We start from the raw sequence: 23,305 nt of genomic DNA on the forward strand, positions 1-23,305 counted from the left end.
TATAATAGTATATAAAATAATGTTGAATGTTATTTATTAAAACCAACGTGAGAATCAAGATTTTTAACATCGTTCAATAGCAACACGTGAGAAAATATAAATACACTTTAAAACATGTTTTCTTTTCCACAATACTCTATATAATAGTATATAAAATAATGTTGAATGTTATTTATTAAAACCAACGTGAGAATCAAGATTTTTAACATCGTTCTATAGCAACACATGAGAAAATATAAATACACTTTAAAACATGTTTTTTTTCCACAATACTCTATATAATAGTATATAAAATAATGTTGAATGTTATTTATTAAAACCAACGTGAGAATCAAGATTTTTAACATCGTTCTATAGCAACACGTGAGAAAATATAAATACACTTTAACTATTTTTTACAATACGGTAAATAATAGTATAAAATAATGTTGAATGTTATTTATTAAAACCAACGTGAGAATCAAGATTTTTAACATCGTTCTATAGCAACACGTGAGAAAATATAAGTACACTTTTAAACATCTTTTTTTTTCCACAATACTCTATATAATAGTATATAAAATAATGTTGAATGTTATTTATTAAAACCAAGGTGAGAATAAACATTTTTAACATCATTCTATAGCACACGTGAGAAAATATAAATACACTTTAAAACATGTTTTCTTTTCCACAATACTCTATATAATAGTATATAAAATAATGTTGAATGTTATTTATTAAAACCAACGTGAGAATCAAGATTTTTAACATCGTTCTATAGCAACACATGAGAAAATATCGATACACTTTAACTATTTTTTACAATACGGTAAATAATAGTATAAAATAATGTCGAATGTTATTTATTAAAACCAACGTGAGAATCAAGATTTTTAACATCATTCTATAGCAACACGTGAGAAAATATAAATACACTTTAAAACATGTTTTCTTTTCCACAATACTCTATATAATAGTATATAAAATAATGTTGAATGTTATTTATTAAAACCAAGGTGAGAATAAACATTTTTAACATCATTCTATAGCACACGTGAGAAAATATAAATACACTTTAAAACATGTTTTTTTTTCCACAATACTCTATATAATAGTATATAAAATAATGTTGAATGTTATTTATTAAAACCAAGGTGAGAATAAACATTTTTAACATCATTCTATAGCAACACATGAGAAAATATAAATACACTTTTAAACATGTTTTTTTTTCCACAATACTCTATATAATAGTATATAAAATAATGTTGAATGTTATTTATTAAAACCAACGTGAGAATCAAGATTTTTAACATCGTTCTATAGCAACACATGAGAAAATATAAATACACTTTAACTATTTTTTACAATACGGTAAATAATAGTATAAAATAATGTCGAATGTTATTTATTAAAACCAACGTGAGAATCAAGATTTTTAACATCGTTCTATAGCAACACATGAGAAAATATAAATACACTTTTAAACATGTTTTTTTTTCCCACAATACTCTATATAATAGTATATAAAATAATGTTGAATGTTATTTATTAAAACCAAGGTGAGAATAAACATTTTTAACATCATTCTATAGCAACACATGAGAAAATATAAATACACTTTTAAACATGTTTTTTTTTCCACAATACTCTATATAATAGTATATAAAATAATGTTGAATGTTATTTATTAAAACCAACGTGAGAATCAAGATTTTTAACATCGTTCTATAGCAACACATGAGAAAATATAAATACACTTTAACTATTTTTTACAATACGGTAAATAATAGTATAAAATAATGTTGAATGTTATTTATTAAAACCAACGTGAGAATCAAGATTTTTAACATCATTCTATAGCACACGTGAGAAAATATAAATACACTTTAAAACATGTTTTCTTTTCCACAATACTCTATATAATAGTATATAAAATAATGTTGAATATTATTTATTAAAACCAACGTGAGAATCAAGATTTTTAACATCGTTCTATAGCAGCACATGAGAAAATATAAATACACTTTTAAACATGTTTTTTTTTCCACAATACTCTATATAATAGTATATAAAATAATGTTGAATGTTATTTATTAAAACCAACGTGAGAATCAAGATTTTTAACATCGTTCTATAGCAACACATGAGAAAATATCGATACACTTTAACTATTTTTTACAATACGGTAAATAATAGTATAAAATAATGTCGAATGTTATTTATTAAAACCAACGTGAGAATCAAGATTTTTAACATCATTCTATAGCAACACGTGAGAAAATATCGATACACTTTAACATTTTTTTTCACAATACTGTGAATAATAGTATAAAATAATCTTGAATGTTATTTATTAAAACCAACGTGACAATCAAGATTTTTAACATCATTCTATAGCAACACGTGAGAAAATATAAGTACACTTTAAAACATGTTTTCTTTCCCACAATACTCTATATAATAGTATATAAAATAATGTTGAATGTTATTTATTAAAACCAAGGTGAGAATAAACATTTTTAACATCATTCTATAGCACACGTGAGAAAATATAAATACACTTTAAAACATGTTTTTTTTTCCACAATACTCTATATAATAGTATATAAAATAATGTTGAATGTTATTTATTAAAACCAACGTGAGAATCAAGATTTTTAACATCGTTCTATAGCAACACATGAGAAAATATCGATACACTTTAACTATTTTTTACAATACGGTAAATAATAGTATAAAATAATGTCGAATGTTATTTATTAAAACCAACGTGAGAATCAAGATTTTTAACATCGTTCTATAGCAACACGTGAGAAAATATAAATACACTTTAAAACATGTTTTCTTTTCCACAATACTCTATATAATAGTATATAAAATAATGTCGAATGTTATTTATTAAAACCAACGTGAGAATCAAGATTTTTAACATCGTTCTATAGCAACACGTGAGAAAATATCGATACACTTTAACATTTTTTTTCACAATACTGTGAATAATAGTATAAAATAATCTTGAATGTTATTTATTAAAACCAACGTGAGAATCAAGATTTTTAACATCGTTCAATAGCAACACGTGAGAAAATATAAATACACTTTAAAACATGTTTTCTTTTCCACAATACTCTATATAATAGTATATAAAATAATGTTGAATGTTATTTATTAAAACCAACGTGAGAATCAAGATTTTTAACATCGTTCTATAGCAACACGTGAGAAAATATAAATACACTTTAACTATTTTTTACAATACGGTAAATAATAGTATAAAATAATGTCGAATGTTATTTATTAAAACCAACGTGAGAATCAAGATTTTTAACATCGTTCTATAGCAACACGTGAGAAAATATAAATACACTTTAAAACATGTTTTTTTTCCACAATACTCTATATAATAGTATATAAAATAATGTCGAATGTTATTTATTAAAACCAACGTGAGAATCAAGATTTTTAACATCGTTCTATAGCAACACATGAGAAAATATAAATACACTTTTAAACATGTTTTTTTTTCCCACAATACTCTATATAATAGTATATAAAATAATGTTGAATGTTATTTATTAAAACCAAGGTGAGAATAAACATTTTTAACATCATTCTATAGCACACATGAGAAAATATAAATACACTTTTAAACATGTTTTTTTTTCCACAATACTCTATATAATAGTATATAAAATAATGTTGAATGTTATTTATTAAAACCAACGTGAGAATCAAGATTTTTAACATCGTTCTATAGCAACACATGAGAAAATATAAATACACTTTAACTATTTTTTACAATACGGTAAATAATAGTATAAAATAATGTTGAATATTATTTATTAAAACCAACGTGAGAATCAAGATTTTTAACATCGTTCTATAGCAACACATGAGAAAATATAAATACACTTTAACTATTTTTTACAATACGGTAAATAATAGTATAAAATAATGTTGAATATTATTTATTAAAACCAACGTGAGAATCAAGATTTTTAACATCGTTCTATAGCAACACGTGAGAAAATATAAGTACACTTTTAAACATGTTTTTTTTTCCCACAATACTCTATATAATAGTATATAAATAATGTTGAATGTTATTTATTAAAACCAACGTGAGAATCAAGATTTTTAACATCGTTCTATAGCAACACATGAGAAAATATCGATACACTTTAACTATTTTTTACAATACGGTAAATAATAGTATAAAATAATGTCGAATGTTATTCATTAAAACCAACGTGAGAATCAAGATTTTTAACATCGTTCTATAGCAACACGTGAGAAAATATAAGTACACTTTTAAACATCTTTTTTTTTCCACAATACTCTATATAATAGTATATAAAATAATGTTGAATGTTATTTATTAAAACCAAGGTGAGAATAAACATTTTTAACATCATTCTATAGCACACGTGAGAAAATATAAATACACTTTAAAACATGTTTTTTTTTCCACAATACTCTATATAATAGTATATAAAATAATGTTGAATGTTATTTATTAAAACCAACGTGAGAATCAAGATTTTTAACATCATTCTATAGCAACACATGAGAAAATATAAGTACACTTTAACATTTTTTTTCACAATACTGTGAATAATAGTATAAAATAATCTTGAATGTTATTTATTAAAACCAACGTGACAATCAAGATTTTTAACATCATTCTATAGCAACACGTGAGAAAATATAAATACACTTTAAAACATGTTTTCTTTTCCACAATACTCTATATAATAGTATATAAAATAATGTTGAATGTTATTTATTAAAACCAAGGTGAGAATAAACATTTTTAACATCATTCTATAGCACACGTGAGAAAATATAAATACACTTTAAAACATGTTTTTTTTTCCACAATACTCTATATAATAGTATATAAAATAATGTTGAATGTTATTTATTAAAACCAACGTGAGAATCAAGATTTTTAACATCGTTCTATAGCAACACGTGAGAAAATATCGATACACTTTAACATTTTTTTTCACAATACTGTGAATAATAGTATAAAATAATCTTGAATGTTATTTATTAAAACCAACGTGAGAATCAAGATTTTTAACATCGTTCAATAGCAACACGTGAGAAAATATAAATACACTTTAAAACATGTTTTCTTTTCCACAATACTCTATATAATAGTATATAAAATAATGTTGAATGTTATTTATTAAAACCAACGTGAGAATCAAGATTTTTAACATCGTTCTATAGCAACACGTGAGAAAATATAAATACACTTTAACTATTTTTTACAATACGGTAAATAATAGTATAAAATAATGTCGAATGTTATTTATTAAAACCAACGTGAGAATCAAGATTTTTAACATCGTTCTGTAGCAACACATGAGAAAATATAAATACACTTTTAAACATGTTTTTTACCACAATACTCTATATAATAGTATATAAAATAATGTCGAATGTTATTTATTAAAACCAACGTGAGAATCAAGATTTTTAACATCGTTCTATAGCAACACATGAGAAAATATAAATACACTTTTAAACATGTTTTTTTTCCCACAATACTCTATATAATAGTATATAAAATAATGTTGAATGTTATTTATTAAAACCAAGGTGAGAATAAACATTTTTAACATCATTCTATAGCACACATGAGAAAATATAAATACACTTTTAAACATGTTTTTTTTTCCACAATACTCTATATAATAGTATATAAAATAATGTTGAATGTTATTTATTAAAACCAACGTGAGAATCAAGATTTTTAACATCGTTCTATAGCAACACATGAGAAAATATAAGTACACTTTAACATTTTTTTTCACAATACTGTGAATAATAGTATAAAATAATCTTGAATGTTATTTATTAAAACCAACGTGACAATCAAGATTTTTAACATCATTCTATAGCAACACGTGAGAAAATATAAATACACTTTAAAACATGTTTTCTTTTCCACAATACTCTATATAATAGTATATAAAATAATGTTGAATGTTATTTATTAAAACCAAGGTGAGAATAAACATTTTTAACATCATTCTATAGCACACGTGAGAAAATATAAATACACTTTAAAACATGTTTTTTTTTCCACAATACTCTATATAATAGTATATAAAATAATGTTGAATGTTATTTATTAAAACCAACGTGAGAATCAAGATTTTTAACATCGTTCTATAGCAACACGTGAGAAAATATCGATACACTTTAACATTTTTTTTCACAATACTGTGAATAATAGTATAAAATAATCTTGAATGTTATTTATTAAAACCAACGTGAGAATCAAGATTTTTAACATCGTTCAATAGCAACACGTGAGAAAATATAAATACACTTTAAAACATGTTTTCTTTTCCACAATACTCTATATAATAGTATATAAAATAATGTTGAATGTTATTTATTAAAACCAACGTGAGAATCAAGATTTTTAACATCGTTCTATAGCAACACGTGAGAAAATATAAATACACTTTAACTATTTTTTACAATACGGTAAATAATAGTATAAAATAATGTCGAATGTTATTTATTAAAACCAACGTGAGAATCAAGATTTTTAACATCGTTCTGTAGCAACACATGAGAAAATATAAATACACTTTTAAACATGTTTTTTACCACAATACTCTATATAATAGTATATAAAATAATGTCGAATGTTATTTATTAAAACCAACGTGAGAATCAAGATTTTTAACATCGTTCTATAGCAACACATGAGAAAATATAAATACACTTTTAAACATGTTTTTTTTCCCACAATACTCTATATAATAGTATATAAAATAATGTTGAATGTTATTTATTAAAACCAAGGTGAGAATAAACATTTTTAACATCATTCTATAGCACACATGAGAAAATATAAATACACTTTTAAACATGTTTTTTTTTCCACAATACTCTATATAATAGTATATAAAATAATGTTGAATGTTATTTATTAAAACCAACGTGAGAATCAAGATTTTTAACATCGTTCTATAGCAGCACATGAGAAAATATAAATACACTTTAACTATTTTTTACAATACGGTAAATAATAGTATAAAATAATGTTGAATGTTATTTATTAAAACCAACGTGAGAATCAAGATTTTTAACATCATTCTATAGCAACACGTGAGAAAATATAAATACACTTTAACTATTTTTTACAATACGGTAAATAATAGTATAAAATAATGTTGAATGTTATTTATTAAAACCAACGTGAGAATCAAGATTTTTAACATCATTCTATAGCAACACGTGAGAAAATATCGATACACTTTAACTATTTTTTACAATACGGTAAATAATAGTATAAAATAATGTTGAATGTTATTTATTAAAACCAACGTGAGAATCAAGATTTTTAACATCGTTCTATAGCAACACGTGAGAAAATATAAGTACACTTTTAAACATGTTTTTTTTTCCCACAATACTCTATATAATAGTATATAAAATAATGTTGAATGTTATTTATTAAAACCAACGTGAGAATCAAGATTTTTAACATCGTTCTATAGCAACACATGAGAAAATATCGATACACTTTAACTATTTTTTACAATACGGTAAATAATAGTATAAAATAATGTTGAATGTTATTTATTAAAACCAACGTGACAATCAAGATTTTTAACATCATTCTATAGCAACACGTGAAAAATATCGATACACTTTAACATTTTTTTTCACAATACTCTGAATAATAGTATAAAATAATGTTGAATGTTATTTATTAAAACCAACATGAGAATCAAGATTTTTAACATCGTTCTATAGCAACACGTGAGAAAATATAAATACACTTTTAAACATCTTTTTTTTTCCACAATACTCTATATAATAGTATATAAAATAATGTTGAATGTTATTTATTAAAACCAACGTGAGAATCAAGATTTTTAACATCGTTCTATAGCAACACGTGAGAAAATATAAATACACTTTAACTATTTTTTACAATACGGTAAATAATAGTATAAAATAATGTTGAATGTTATTTATTAAAACCAACGTGAGAATCAAGATTTTTAACATCGTTCTGTAGCAACACGTGAGAAAATATAAATACACTTTAAAACATGTTTTTTTTTCCCACAATACTCTATATAATAGTATATAAAATAATGTTGAATGTTATTTATTAAAACCAAGGTGAGAATAAACATTTTTAACATCATTCTATAGCACACATGAGAAAATATAAATACACTTTTAAACATGTTTTTTTTTCCACAATACTCTATATAATAGTATATAAAATAATGTTGAATGTTATTTATTAAAACCAACGTGAGAATCAAGATTTTTAACATCGTTCTATAGCAACACATGAGAAAATATAAATACACTTTAACTATTTTTTACAATACGGTAAATAATAGTATAAAATAATGTTGAATGTTATTTATTAAAACCAACGTGAGAATCAAGATTTTTAACATCATTCTATAGCAACACGTGAGAAAATATAAATACACTTTAAAACATGTTTTCTTTTCCACAATACTCTATATAATAGTATATAAAATAATGTTGAATATTATTTATTAAAACCAACGTGAGAATCAAGATTTTTAACATCTTTCTATAGCAACACGTGAGAAAATATAAGTACACTTTTAAACATGTTTTTTTTTCCACAATACTCTATATAATAGTATATAAAATAATGTCGAATGTTATTTATTAAAACCAACGTGAGAATCAAGATTTTTAACATCGTTCTATAGCAACACATGAGAAAATATAAATACACTTTAAAACATGTTTTTTTTTCCACAATACTCTATATAATAGTATATAAAATAATGTCGAATGTTATTTATTAAAACCAACGTGAGAATCAAGATTTTTAACATCGTTCTATAGCAACACATGAGAAAATATAAATACACTTTAAAACATGTTTTTTTTTCCACAATACTCTATATAATAGTATATAAAATAATGTCGAATGTTATTTATTAAAACCAACGTGAGAATCAAGATTTTTAACATCGTTCTATAGCAACACGTGAGAAAATATAAATACACTTTAACATTTTTTTTCACAATACTGTGAATAATAGTATAAAATAATGTTGAATGTTATTTATTAAAACCAACGTGAGAATCAAGATTTTTAACATCATTCTATAGCAACACGTGAGAAAATATAAGTACACTTTTAAACATGTTTTTTTTTCCACAATACTCTATATAATAGTATATAAAATAATGTTGAATGTTATTTATTAAAACCAACGTGAGAATCAAGATTTTTAACATCATTCTATAGCACACGTGAGAAAATATAAGTACACTTTTAAACATGTTTTTTTTTCCACAATACTCTATATAATAGTATATAAAATAATGTCGAATGTTATTTATTAAAACCAACGTGAGAATCAAGATTTTTAACATCGTTCTATAGCAACACGTGAGAAAATATAAATACACTTTAACATGTTTTTTCACAATACTGTGAATAATAGTATAAAATAATGTTGAATGTTATTTATTAAAACCAACGTGAGAATAAACATTTTTAACATCATTCTATAGCACACGTGAGAAAATATAAATACACTTTAAAACATGTTTTTCTTTCCACAATACTCTATATAATAGTATATAAAATAATGTTGAATGTTATTTATTAAAACCAACGTGAGAATCAAGATTTTTAAAATCGTTCTATAGCAACACGTGAGAAAATATAAATACACTTTTAAACATCTTTTTTTTTCCACAATATTCTATATAATAGTATATAAAATAATGTTGAATGTTATTTATTAAAACCAACGTGAGAATCAAGATTTTTAACATCGTTCTATAGCAACACGTGAGACAATATCGATACACTTTAACATATGTTTTTTTTTCACATTACTGTATATAATAGTATATAAAATAATGTTGAATTGTTTACATGATTCTTTTAGGTAGAACTTTATTGATCCCTCAGGAGGTCTCCTTCGGGAAATTGTTTGTTGGTTGTTTTAAAAATAATGTTTGTTTAATAGTTTATATTTCAATAACGTGTATCAAATATACATATTTTTAAATTATTATTTTCATAAATTTGCAAATGTTAACAATTTTTTGTGTTTGTGTTTTGTGTTGCGATTCAACTTCCTGCCACTAGATAGCAGCAGTCATTACGTCCAACACAGTTTAAAGTAACATAATAAATGCACATACACAATCACTATATATCATATCATCGTCCCTGTATTATGATACGTATCCTATCAACAGATTTTTAATAATACAGACCTCTTTATGTTATGTTTAACATCTGTATATAGATTTGATCACTGTATAGTTTTAAACCAATAAATACAAAAGTTGTGTCGCTGAAATCTTCTCCTCATATCTCCCAGGATTAAAGGGTTGACCTCAGATTTGATCGGCCAGTTGGACAGCACGTCCGATGGTGAGTTAAATTCCCTGATCATCTTCTAACCGTCAATCAGTACGTTTGAGTGACGCCTCGTACCGTCACAGACGACTGGGAGATCAGCCGCGACGACGAGTGCGACACCGACAAGCTGACGGGGCTCGAGGACTTCGGGCTCCTGCTGAGACCGCTGGGCCTCACCGAGAAGAAGCCTGTGCCGGACCCCATCACCTTCAGCGAGCCGGACCCGTTGGGAGCTCATGCCTACAGCACCGGGGAGAGTTCAAAGGTGGTCGTTCAGAAAGGTAAGTTGTGTCCTTTCAAATATTTGACCTCTTATGTTTTATAAAATACATGCTTTAGCAAGTTATATTCATCTCAGATACATCAGGAATATCTTTGCAAGTTGAAATGAATAAATCACAAAAAATAATGAGACTTTACATGAAGGTGTGGAAATAAAAATTGAATTAAAGCATAGAATCAAACGTATAAATTAATGTAAATACAATTTTAAGTAAGTAAGTAAGTAGTTTTTATTTATATAGCGCTTTTCCAGACCAGGGTCACAAAGCGCTTAAACAATTAAAACAATATTCAATAATGTATATACTTTAAAGGTCAAGATAACACACAGGAGTTCCAGAAAATCAAGGAAAAGCCTGCACAAATAAAAAGGTCTTAAGATGTAGCTCATCAAACGCACAGATGTTTCTTGAAGGAGTCAGTAGATCATCAAACACAGATGTTTCTTGAAGGAGTCAGTAGATCATCAAACACAGATGTTTCTTGAAGGAGTCAGTAGATCATCAAACACAGAGATGTTTCTTGAAGGAGTCAGTAGATCATCAAACACAGATGTTTCTTGAAGGAGTCAGTAGATCATCAAACACAGATGTTTCTTGAAGGAGTCAGTAGATCATCAAACACAGAGATGTTTCTTGAAGGAGTCAGTAGATCATCAAACACAGAGATGTTTCTTGAAGGAGTCAGTAGATCATCAAACACAGATGTTTCTTGAAGGAGTCAGTAGATCATCAAACACAGATGTTTCTTGAAGGAGTCAGTAGATCATCAAACACAGATGTTTCTTGAAGGAGTCAGTAGATCATCAAACACAGATGTTTCTTGAAGGAGTCAGTAGATCATCAAACACAGAGATGTTTCTTGAAGGAGTCAGTAGATCATCAAACACAGATGTTTCTTGAAGGAGTCAGTAGATCATCAAACACAGATGTTTCTTGAAGGAGTCAGTAGATCATCAAACACAGAGATGGTTCTTGAAGGAGTCAGTAGATCATCAAACACAGAGATGGTTCTTGAAGGAGTCAGTAGATCATCAAACACAGAGATGTTTCTTGAAGGAGTCAGTAGATCATCAAACACAGAGATGGTTCTTGAAGGAGTCAGTAGATCATCAAACACAGATGTTTCTTGAAGGAGTCAGTAGATCATCAAACACAGATGTTTCTTGAAGGAGTCAGTAGATCATCAAACACAGATGTTTCTTGAAGGAGTCAGTAGATCATCAAACACAGATGTTTCTTGAAGGAGTCAGTAGATCATCAAACACAGATGTTTCTTGAAGGAGTCAGTAGATCCATCAAGAGCAAAGAGAGAGGAAGATCGTTCCAAAGCTTAGGAGCAACAGCTTAGGAGGATTTTTAAGCATTAAAACAATTACGCTTTTGTTGGTTTACATTTCATTTTCGGTTCCATCCGTTTTATTTTTGGTGGTTATGTTTTGTTTTCTCCACCAGGGAGCGCCGTGGTGGAGCAGAAGAGTTCTCTGAGCCTGGGTCAGCAGGCCACGTCGCTGAGAGACTCTCACGACCGACTCAAAGCCCTCAGACGAGTCACCTCGACCGCTCAGATCCTTCTGGCCTACAACATGGTGATGCGGGCTCTGTCTCAGTCCTCAGCCGGGTACGTGTCCCAGGATATACTGCGTAGATAATCTGAGACCATAAATCTAACTGAACTCCCGCCTCAGTGCCTCCGTCTGCAGCTCCTCCAACGGGCTGGAGTCCCTGGGTCTGGCCGACATCCGAATCCTGGTGCGTCTGATGACTCTGGCGGCAGGAGGTCGAGCTCACACCTCCGTCGGCAGACAGTTGGGCGCGAAGGGTTCGCCGTCCGACCTCAACTCCAACTCCCTTAACTTTCTCACGGCGGCCATCGGCAGTGTCGTGTCTCAGAGTCCTACTGCCTACAGACAGCTGGTGGAGATCTGCACTCAGGTCAGACGTCTGGACTTCAATGTTTGCTCTGGACAGGGCGACCATATTCTAGATGGATGGATGACGGATGGATGCATGGATGGATTAATGAATGGATGGATTAATTGATAGATGGATGGATGGATGGATGGATGGATTAATTGATGGATGGATGGATGGATTAATTGAAGGATGGATGGATGGATGGATGGATGGATTAATTGATGGATGATGGATGGATTAATTGAAGGATGGATGGATGGATTAATTGATAGATGGATGGATTAATGGATGGATGGATGGATGGATGGATTGATGAATGAATGGATGGATGGATGGATGGATGGATTAATTGAAGGATGGATGGATGGATGGATGGATTAATTGATGGATGATGGATGGATTAATTGAAGGATGGATGGATGGATGGATGGATTAATTGATAGATGGATGGATTAATGGATGGATTAATTGATGGATGGATGGATGGATGGATTAATTGATGGATGGATGGATGGATTAATTGAAGGATGGATGGATGGATGGATGGATGGATTAATTGATGGATGATGGATGGATTAATTGATGGATGGATGGATGGATGGATTAATTGATAGATGGATGGATTAATGGATGGATGGATGGATTGATGAATGGATGGATGGATGGATGAATGGATTAATTGATGGATGGATTAATTGATGGATGGATTAATTGATGGATGGATGGATTAATTGATGAATGGATGGATTAATGGATGGATGGCTGGATAGAAAATCTAACTATGTGTAAAAAGAAAATTATATTCTTAAAAAAAAAAGATTTAAAAAAACAAACTAACCCAACCTCTCAATATACAACTATTATTTTTATTTAATTATTAAATGAAAACTAATTATAATATATGAATGATCAATTATTTAGAAAAAAAGTTGACGTCGCTATATTGGCACGTGCGATATCCATATCGAAAACATGTAATACTTTATCATTTATATTAAATAATTTATAATTGTTTATTGTATAAATCAAGCATTTCTTAAATACGCACTTCAACCAGTCGGATCAGTGTCACGTTCTGTAAAGTTATCAATTTGTACTTCTATGTCTCGTTGTTGTTTACGTCTCCGTCCGTCTGTGAACTGTGCGGCGCAGCTCGCTAGGCTCGGTTGCTATGGCGACGCAGCTCAGTATATCCACGGAAGTAGTACTAACTCATGATCGAGTCAAACACTAGTGATCCAGTCACTCGTCTCTTTCAACCTCCTTTGTTAAAGCAACATATTGTAAGAACTTTTCATCTCGTCTCAGTTGTTTTCTTATAAGATCGTGAACTTCCAAACAAACCTGTCCGTCTTCACCGTATGCTAGCTAGCTAAGTTGTTAGCATCAGGTCATTTATAAAGTGTTATGTGTGCGTGTGCAAGGAGGTGGATTTATTATTGATTTGGTGATATCGCGACGCGCCGGCGGCTCCTCTCTGATGTCGCTCAGTTTGAGCGTTATAAGTGATATTTTTGTTCTACGATTATGTCGACACCGAAGCGCGGAAATAAACGAAAAGGAGATATCGTTTTCTTTATCTAATATCCCCGGACCTACACTATAGTACTCGCACCTGCCCGTGGCTACATTTTTAAGTGAAAGAAAAAAATATATCGCATTAATATCGCAATTCAAGACACTGATATCGAATATTGCACATATTTCCAATATCGTGCAGCGATGGGTGTTTGAAGTGTTTTAAGAGGACATTTGTGGGTGAACGAGGACATATGGTCGCCCTAAGACCAATTTGAGTTCCGTCTGTTCACGGTGAGTCATGTGACCACGCAGGAGCTCATGGCTGCAGCCACCGGCGTCAACATCGCCGCCATCAGCAGCGACCCCGGCCAGAGGAGCTGCGTCAGCACCAGCGTGACCACCGTGGCCCTGCAGCACAGCGAGCACACTTCGCCCACATTCCTGGTCACCCAGAGCCTGGTGTCCCTGCTGACGGAGAAGGGGGTCCACTGTCACGGCCCGGACAAGTTCGACCACGGTGAGTCCGGCGACAAGTTGAATTCTACCATATTACTGCACCGGTGTAGAAGTACATGTTTGTGACATCAGAGTATTTTATATTTAACATTTCAAATGATGAAACTTTACTTTTTTATTGAACCTTTTTTAATCATATGTCTATAAATATTTAAATTCAATAATTGCTATGGTGAAGGTACTTTATTTTTCAATAATTAAATTAAAAAAAACAGTATATTTTCAAAATTATTTGAATTTTATTTACAAATTTTTTTTTTTTCAATTTGCAGCCTTTTTAATTTCTGCCTGAAAATGTTTTTAAATGTTCCTTTATTAAGATTAAAGTCAAATAAAGTTTTATCAATAAAATAATAATAAAAAAAAAATACAAGTAGCTTTATTCAAAGACTATTTTCAATTCCAAAATAAATCCAAAATCAATCAACAATTAATGAAAAACAGTTTTTAAATTAAAAAATAATATTTTTAAATAAAACAAAAAAGGATTTTCATCAAAATGTTTGTATAAAAGTTTCACAAGACGACACAAAAAGAAAATGTCATCATGTCATGATGGCGACGTCCGACTTCATCTCGTGATCTTAACCCTCGTGGGTCCACAGATCTCAGCGCTCAAGCGGCTTCGTCTTCCTCGTCGTTGCCCCCCTCGCCTCTGACCCAGCTGAGCCCCCGGGTCGGACCCCTGGAGCTCGCCAACGCTCTGGCCGCCTGCGTGCTGTCGGCCCGACTGACCAGCAGACACCGACAGTGGGCGGCCCAGCAGCTGGTCCAGGCTCTGGCCGTGACCGGGCGGGACGGACCGCACCGGCCGCAGACCTACAGCGACCTGGCCGGAGATCTACGCAAGTGTCACCTGAAGAGACTGGAAGGACATTACAACAAGGTGAGAGACCCTCGTCAGATATACGACGTCACTTCCTGCTAAAAAATGCTCCTGACTTTCAGTCGGAACGTTTGATGAAAACCTGAACACGAGAATAATCATTAAATTATTTTAAATCTGATTAAATGTAGATTTATTGATAGCAGTCACATCACATTACTTAATATTATTTAAAATGTGTTTTGTTTTTTAAGCATTGAATTATATTATAATCAATTTCATTTAAAATATTTTCAAAATGAATTTTTTTCGCAGAATGTATTCTAAAATACTGCTTAAAAAAATATTTAAAGCATTCAAATGTTTTTTTTATATAATTCAATACTTTGTTTAAAATGTTGATTCAAAATAAAAGATTAATTTAAGAAAAAAATTATATTTTCAAAATAAATTATTTTTCATAGAATATATACTAAAATAATTCTTAAAAATAAATACTTAAAGCATTAAAATGTTTTTTTTTTTTTAAATAATTCACTTTAATACTGTGTAATAAAATGTAAAAATAAAAGATTAATTTTAAGAAAAAACTTGTGACCAGAAATTAAAAACAATACTGAATTTATATTTATGTATTTTTTATAATTAAAGAGATGTTTTTAACTTAACTAAAAAAAGTGTTTTGAAGATCTAATTTTTTTTAAATATTTCAATAAAATAATCCGAATTTTCAAACGTTAAATTCAACGATCCATTATTCCGACTGCACTCGTATACTTCCCTACAATATAATTTAATTTTGTTGTGTATCAATTGGTTATAATCACTTCCTCTCCCTGTTAGATATATACAGTGGGTACAGAGAGTAATTAGACCACTTTCGATTTTTTCACTCTTTATTTTATTGCAGCCATTCGCTAAAATGAGTGCTGAGTTTACATTAATGAGGACAACAATGAACTTAAATGATTGAGGGAATGGCTGCAATGAAACAAAGAGTGAAAAATCGAAAGGGATCTGATTACTTTCTATAAAGGTTTACGGTACTTTTAAGGAAAGTAATCAACAAAGTTGCAACTGAAGATATTCTATTTAATATTTACATTTTGTGAAATTGAGATGGAAAGTGTGGAATTCTATCAATTAAATTCTCCGGAATAATAGATGGAATGTTTGGAAAATGAACAAATATTGAAAAGTTACATTATTATTAAACCTTTTTTTTATTTTTAAAACAATTGAATTTAATCACTTATACATTAAAACATTTAATTCATGGATGTTTTTTTTAATTATTGAATTCAATAATATATATGTGTAATATTGAAAACTTTTTTTTTATTTATCGTGAATCTTCTTTTTTTTAGGAATATTTTCTTAATGTATGCATTTTTTTTTTTTTACACATAGTTTAATATTCTTACTACAATAATTGAACATTCAATATATTTTAATTTGTAGCTTTTTGAATTCAATATTGTCTGGTGTTACTTACTACTTACTTACTTTATATTGAATTAAAAAGGCCACAAATTAGAAAATATTGAATTCGGAAAAAATATTTTTGAATTATTGGAATAAGAAAATCTAACTATGTGTAAAAAAAATATATTAATTTAATATTTAGTTACTATTTTTTTCCTATGTAAACTGGTTAAAAAAATCTGCTTCAGTGTGTTTCATATGATTTGTGTACTTCCTCCCCACATGTGTGCTCAGGTGGCCGGTTGCTCGTGGAACAGTGAGCAGAATCTTCTGGCGACATGTTCTCAGGACAAGGTGGTCCAGCTCTGGAGCATCAACCCCATCTCTGCAGACCTTCACGCCACCTTCTCCTGCGTCACCAGGTCAGTCGTCCTGAAGCCGGTTTCTCTCTTCCTCTCTATTTTTTTTAAATCCTCGTCCATGTGTCGCAGTAAGAGCGATCGCTCTGGTCTGGACCGAGCCGGTCGATGTCATCACATGTCGCCAGTTTACTGGAGTCCTGCTGGGAACTTCCTGGCGGCCCCTGAGAACAAACACATCAACATCATGAACTTCAGAGGTAAACACACACACGGGCCACAAGGTTTGCGTCATGTTTCAGTTGGAATGGAAAACAAAAGGATCATCATATTTTTAAGAAGCAGGCAGACAATTGCTGTCACTGAGCCTGTCTCCAGCCTGTGGTCCTCCTTTAACTCTGTGACTCTGTGGCTGATATATCGGCACTAAGACCTTTTCATTCGTCCAGGCTTTTCCCCAATTTTCTGAGACTTCTGTGTTTATCTTATGTTGTCTTGGACTTTAAGGGTTTTTAAATTTGTTTTTATATTTAACAAGCACTTTGTGACCGTGGTCTTGAAAGATGCTTTACAAATAACTATTACTTACTTTCTTTATTGTCAAAGAACAACACAGTTGTCTCCACAATTCTGGCAGAAAACCGCACAATACAGACAATTGACAGAAAAAAAAAGACTTTTTTATCAAATAATAATTAAATAAATACACCAATTTAATTATAATTTATAATTATATATTTTTTAAATATACAAAATACTTAAAACAGACAAATCAATAAAATATGGATAGTAATGAACTGTTACCTTAAAGTACAAAACTGTAAAAATAACATGTTTTCAATAATGACTTTACAACAATTGTCATTAAGCCGTGACATTAATGGGATTCCTCAATTTTTATGTTGGTTTTCAAAGTATTTTGAAGGTCAGGATATACTTACCAAAGGACCGAACAACTTTAACACATCTGGTTATGTTAATGAATTAAAATGATAAAAAATGAATTAAAAATGTAGTTTGGTTCACGATCAGTCTAATGATTTTACTCCAGGCTGTTCTTTGTTACAAGCATAAATATTGATTTTTATATGAATAAAAAAATATATTTTTATATAAAAAAGGAAAATAAAATGTAATTTTTGTATTAAATATAGTATACTGTATTTGTTCAATATTTAGACTTTCTGTAAATGGGGAATTGTTCACGTTAAAATGTATATTAACAAAGACACTCAAACATAGGTTGTGTATTTCTCAACAACTCAATTAATAATATTGATCATTTCCAATACGTTTATTGACACATTCAAACACTTTCAATGCGATTCTTGTGGTGGATCAAGCTGTGTGTGTCCAGGGTCTCACTGCCACATCGAGGCCCAGCTGTCCCGGGTCACTGCTCTCTGTTGGGCCGCGTGTCCGAGCAGAGGCGCGGAGAGCTTGTTGGTGGGCCGGCTGGACGGCTCCCTCTGCTGGCTGCAGGTGTCACTACAAGAAGCCGAGCTGCTGGTGAAGAGCACGGAACTGACTCACTGCTACAGGGACGAGGGTGAGAGTCTTCTCGTGTGATGATGTGCTTCACCAGCGGGTGATCCAGAAGGGTTTTAAGTTGACGTTCCCGTGTCGGTCCAGCTCCCCAGTGCGTGTCCTGGCACAGCCCAGAGAAGTGCTTCTCCGTGGGCTTCCCTAACGGAAGCGTTCTTCTGGCTGCAGCCGACGCCCCCGAGAACGAGCAGCCGGTCGTGGTGTCCGTGTTCGAGGTGAGTCTCCAACGACCGTGAACACATGTTTTTAATCATCTCAACGACGTGGTTCTCCCCGCAGGACTGTGTCAGTTCGCTGAAGTGGGATCCCACCGGACACCTGCTGCTGTGCATGGGTCGCTCGGAGACCGTGAAGGTTCTGGGATGTTGCCGGGGCACGTGGGTAACTCTTCACTCCCTCATTCACTCCAGCACGGTGAACGTGGCCGAGTGGTGCTCGCTGCCCGGGAGAGAACCCGACCCGCGGGTCATGATGGCCGTGTGAGTTGAATTCTACCATAATACTACCCTGTGTAGAAGTACATGATAGTGACATGATTTTTTCCATGATTTTCTGGAACTCCTGTGTTGTTCTCAGTATTATCTTGACCTTTAAAGTATATACTTTAGTGAGTATTGTTTTGTTTTTTTAAGTGCTTTGTGACCCTGGCAAGCGCTATATGAATACAAATTACTTACTTACTTACATCAGAGTATTTTATATTTAACATTTCAAATGATGAAACTTATTATTATTGAACCTTTTTTAAGCATATGTTTCTAAATATTCCAATTCAATAATTGCTATGGTGAAGGTACTTTCTTTTTCAATAATTCAATTTAAAAATACAGTATATTTTCAAAATAATTTTTTGAATTTTCTTTAAAAAAAAATTTTTTAATTTGCAGCTTTTTTAATTTCTGCATGAAAATGTTTTAAAATGTTTCTTTATTAGGCTTAAAATCAAAAAAGTTTTATCAAGAAAATAATAATTAAAAAAATAAATACAAAAAGTAACTTTAATCAAAGACTATTTTCAATCAAAAAGAAAAATTAAAGTTGCTTAAATCCCCCAAAAAATCAAAATGAATAAAAAATTAATTAAAAACTGATTTTTAATTTAAAAATATTATTTTTGAGTAAAAAAAAGGATTTTCATCAAAATGTTGGTTTCACAAGACGACACAAAAAGAGAATTTCATCATGAATTTCAAAGGCTATGAAAATTGGTATATTAAATTAAAGAATTAAACAAAATATATTTCCAAATTATTCAAATTTGATCATTTTAAGTATATGTCATTCTTTTCGAAAAGTAAATTCAATTATTTAAAAAAAATATTTACTGTAAAGTAAATTCAATTATTCAACAAAAACAAGTTCAACATTTCAATACATACAGACATTATTGAATTAAATTCTAAAAACAAAATGATTAAATTAAAATATTAAAAGTTTCATCCTTTGAAATGTTAAATTCAACCATTTAATATTCTGGTGTCACTGATAAACTGATGATCTAGTTTATTTATGCATTATTTTTGAACAGGATTATTGTTATTCTTCTTAAAAACATCAGCTACTTTAAAGGAAAATGATTTTCTAACTTGAATACGTCGAACAGAGGCTGTCAGAACGGCTCCGTGTACGTGTGGACTCTGCCACAAGGGGGCGCTGTGGCGCCTCTGTCCAACATGCTGAAGAACTCGTCGAGCGAGGAGGGAAACATCGACGTGAAGGTGAGTGACGAGGGTTCGACAGGTGAATCTTCATTGAACGTGTCGCGGTTGTCGTCACCAGGACAGCGCCAAGTGTGTGTTTCTGCTTCACGGTCACATCACGTCCGTCAAGTCGCTCTGCTTCTGCTCCACGGGTCTGGCTCTGGTCTCGGGCGGGATCGGAGGACTTCTCAACATCTGGTCCCTGCAGGTCGGTGTGTCCAGGTCTTGTTGGGGTGTGTTTGAGTCGTGACGCCGGGATGTTGTCTGTGACCGCAGGACGGCTCGGTGCTGCAGACCATCACGGGGATGGGCTCCGTCGTCAGCACCACATGGGTTCCCAACTTCGGGGTCGCTGCCTGCTTCGGAAGGTCAAAGGTGAACTTTTAACCTATAATATTTCTACAGTCTGAGACAAAAAGTTACTTAAAAGTTAAACTTTCCCATGTCAAAAATATGATATATTTTAATATATTCAATATTATTTATATATTATCTTAAATGTAATACTAACTATTTAATCATTTTCTTTGAGTAATTTAGTTCAAGAATTTTATTTATTTATTATTATTCAAATATATCAAAGTGGTAAAATAATGTTTTTATTAGCTGCATTTTTCAAACAAAATTATTGGCCAGAAAAAGCAAGTTTTAAACTTTATTTTATTTCTTCTTGTTGCCATAATCTTCAATTTCATGATTATGGAAGTAAATCAATGCCTTCATAATATTTAATGCTTGAATTTAACATTTAAAACATATTTTCTTTATTATTAATTGTTGTTTTCTTGTTTTTAAGCATTTCCTTTTTGAATAATTTAATTCAATCATTTATTTATTGAAAGGTTTTGGGGTTTTTTTCAAAGTGAATATATTTTATACTTTTTATCAAATGTTTTTTGTTTTTTTTTAAGCATTTATTTTGAAATAATTAAATTTATTATTTTCTTCATTGAATTTTTTTTTTACTTATTTATTTATATTTTTACTTAAAAGTTTGATATTTTTATTCCAATTAGTTTATTTTTTTAAATTTTAATACATTTTGAACCTTTTTAAATTCTCTGTTTGGACTATTATATATAATTTTAATTTTAATTATTGGAAATACTGTCAAGCTCTATGTGTATAAAAATTATTTTTGACAATTTTTTTAAATTGAATCATTGGAATAAAAATAGTTTGAGAATAAATAAAAAAAATAAATGATCGAATAAAATGATTAAATACAAATATTTAAATGCACAAAAACTACAAATCAATAGAAAAAGAAAATAAGATTTTCAATATTTGAAAGGTTAAATTAATTCAATCTTCTGATAAACATCTGTGATCATCAGTTCAATACAAATATTATTTGTATCAAAGATAACATGTTTCCCAGGACGTGCTCCTGATCTGCTGCACTCCGGAGTGGATCGCTCAGAACCACGTGCTCTCCTCTTGCCGGATGGTCCTCAGGAGCCAGAACATCCTGGGTCTGAACCGAGCTCCTTGCCTGGCGGTTCTGCTGGAGCGGCTCCCGCTGCTGCTGCAGGACCAGTTCTCCTACGAGCAGGTGAGCCTCAGGTGTTTTCGTCGCACGACTCGAGTCGAATCTTCTTTCTTCCCGCAGACTCACGTGGCCGCCGGCGAGCAGCTGGTCCACAGTCCCTTCCTCCAGAGCCTGGCGTCCCTGGCGGTGGGCCTGTCCCTGGAGGACCACCTGTGCCACTACCCGTGCCCGCCTCACCACAGCAGCCTGTGCTCGTACTGCTGCCCGCCCGAGTGGAGCTGGCTCGCCACCTACGCCACCACGGTGCGCAGCGCCGAGGCCATCGCCAGCGGCATCGTCTTCCCCGAGTCCTTCATCGTGTCCGAGTTCGAGGCGGTGGAGGACAGCGAGATCAGCCGAGCGCTGGTACGACTCGCTCTCAGACCAGAGAAGATTCAAAAATGACTTTGAATGTTTGAATTCCAGGACAACAGTCAGTGGACCTTCAGGATGGACGAGCAACTCATGTCGTGGGCAGCAGCCAAACCTGAGGTGAACTTAATGTGTTCCATTGATCATGTTTTAGTGGTGAAATAAACACTGGTTTGAATAATACACTTTAAAATGTATCAATAAAACATCAATAAAGTTAAATCGTCGTATTAGAAAATGTTTTTAATTCTTAGAAACTTTCATTATTATAATTATTTTCCTCCTTCATTGTGTCCCAATAGAATTGATCGTTTCAGGAATCGTATGATTAGTGTTATTCAAATTATTCCTGATTATTAATGATCAATTAATCTAAAGCTCAGAATGAATTTCTGAGATTTTACTCAAATATTGTTGGAAACTTATTTTTAATACTTGATTTTTAATTAACTTTTAAATGTCTTTACTTAAAGTTCATAAATATCCTCTTTACTTTCCGTTCGGTCAAGCTTAGTAAAGCATTATTGATTTAAATTATATTTTAAGGTTAATCTATGAATCGAAATGAATAACAGAAATTCTGGGATTAATCTGATATGAAATATATATATATTAACTTTAATAAGTACCATTAAAATTACATTTTGAAATTTAAAGTATGTTTTTTTTAATTGTTGAATTACTATTTTTTGTTTTATAATTGAATACAATGATATCTATATTTAATGGTCTGATATTTTTAATTAAACTTTATCATTTCTATATTTAGGTTAAGGTTGAATTCAGTGTATTGTTATTTTAATATCTGAGCATTTTCTGAATAACAATTAATTCATATATAATTCATATATAATTCTTATAAATGCATATTATTATAATTCTATTTAATTAATAAAACATTTTA

At 30.7% G+C, this 23,305-nt stretch overlaps 1 protein-coding gene across 4 annotated transcripts in view; it reads left to right on the plus strand.

The window, feature by feature from the left end:
- Positions 1-23,305, plus strand: part of LOC148079165 (putative E3 ubiquitin-protein ligase HERC1) — a 127,964-nt gene that overhangs the window by 88,846 nt on the left and 15,813 nt on the right. For 3 of the 4 annotated variants that reach the window (XM_087790634.1, XM_087790635.1, XM_087790636.1), the window contains 17 exons: positions 10,368-10,420; positions 10,492-10,689; positions 12,145-12,310; positions 12,378-12,624; positions 14,440-14,644; positions 15,249-15,529; positions 17,189-17,316; positions 17,386-17,513; positions 18,611-18,802; positions 18,886-19,013; positions 19,078-19,277; positions 20,402-20,516; positions 20,578-20,706; positions 20,775-20,873; positions 21,880-22,053; positions 22,111-22,395; positions 22,456-22,521. In XM_087790634.1, the coding sequence (XP_087646760.1) occupies positions 10,368-10,420; positions 10,492-10,689; positions 12,145-12,310; positions 12,378-12,624; positions 14,440-14,644; positions 15,249-15,529; positions 17,189-17,316; positions 17,386-17,513; positions 18,611-18,802; positions 18,886-19,013; positions 19,078-19,277; positions 20,402-20,516; positions 20,578-20,706; positions 20,775-20,873; positions 21,880-22,053; positions 22,111-22,395; positions 22,456-22,521 (2,794 nt within the window). The remainder of the gene's footprint in view (positions 1-10,367; positions 10,421-10,491; positions 10,690-12,144; positions 12,311-12,377; positions 12,625-14,439; positions 14,645-15,248; positions 15,530-17,188; positions 17,317-17,385; positions 17,514-18,610; positions 18,803-18,885; positions 19,014-19,077; positions 19,278-20,401; positions 20,517-20,577; positions 20,707-20,774; positions 20,874-21,879; positions 22,054-22,110; positions 22,396-22,455; positions 22,522-23,305) is intronic. The other variant, XM_087790637.1, reaches the window with a different exon arrangement.

Source organism: Callionymus lyra, chromosome 5, assembly GCF_982586985.1.
Source record: "Callionymus lyra chromosome 5, fCalLyr1.hap1.1, whole genome shotgun sequence".
NCBI classification, from domain to species: Eukaryota; Metazoa; Chordata; class Actinopteri; order Syngnathiformes; family Callionymidae; genus Callionymus; species Callionymus lyra.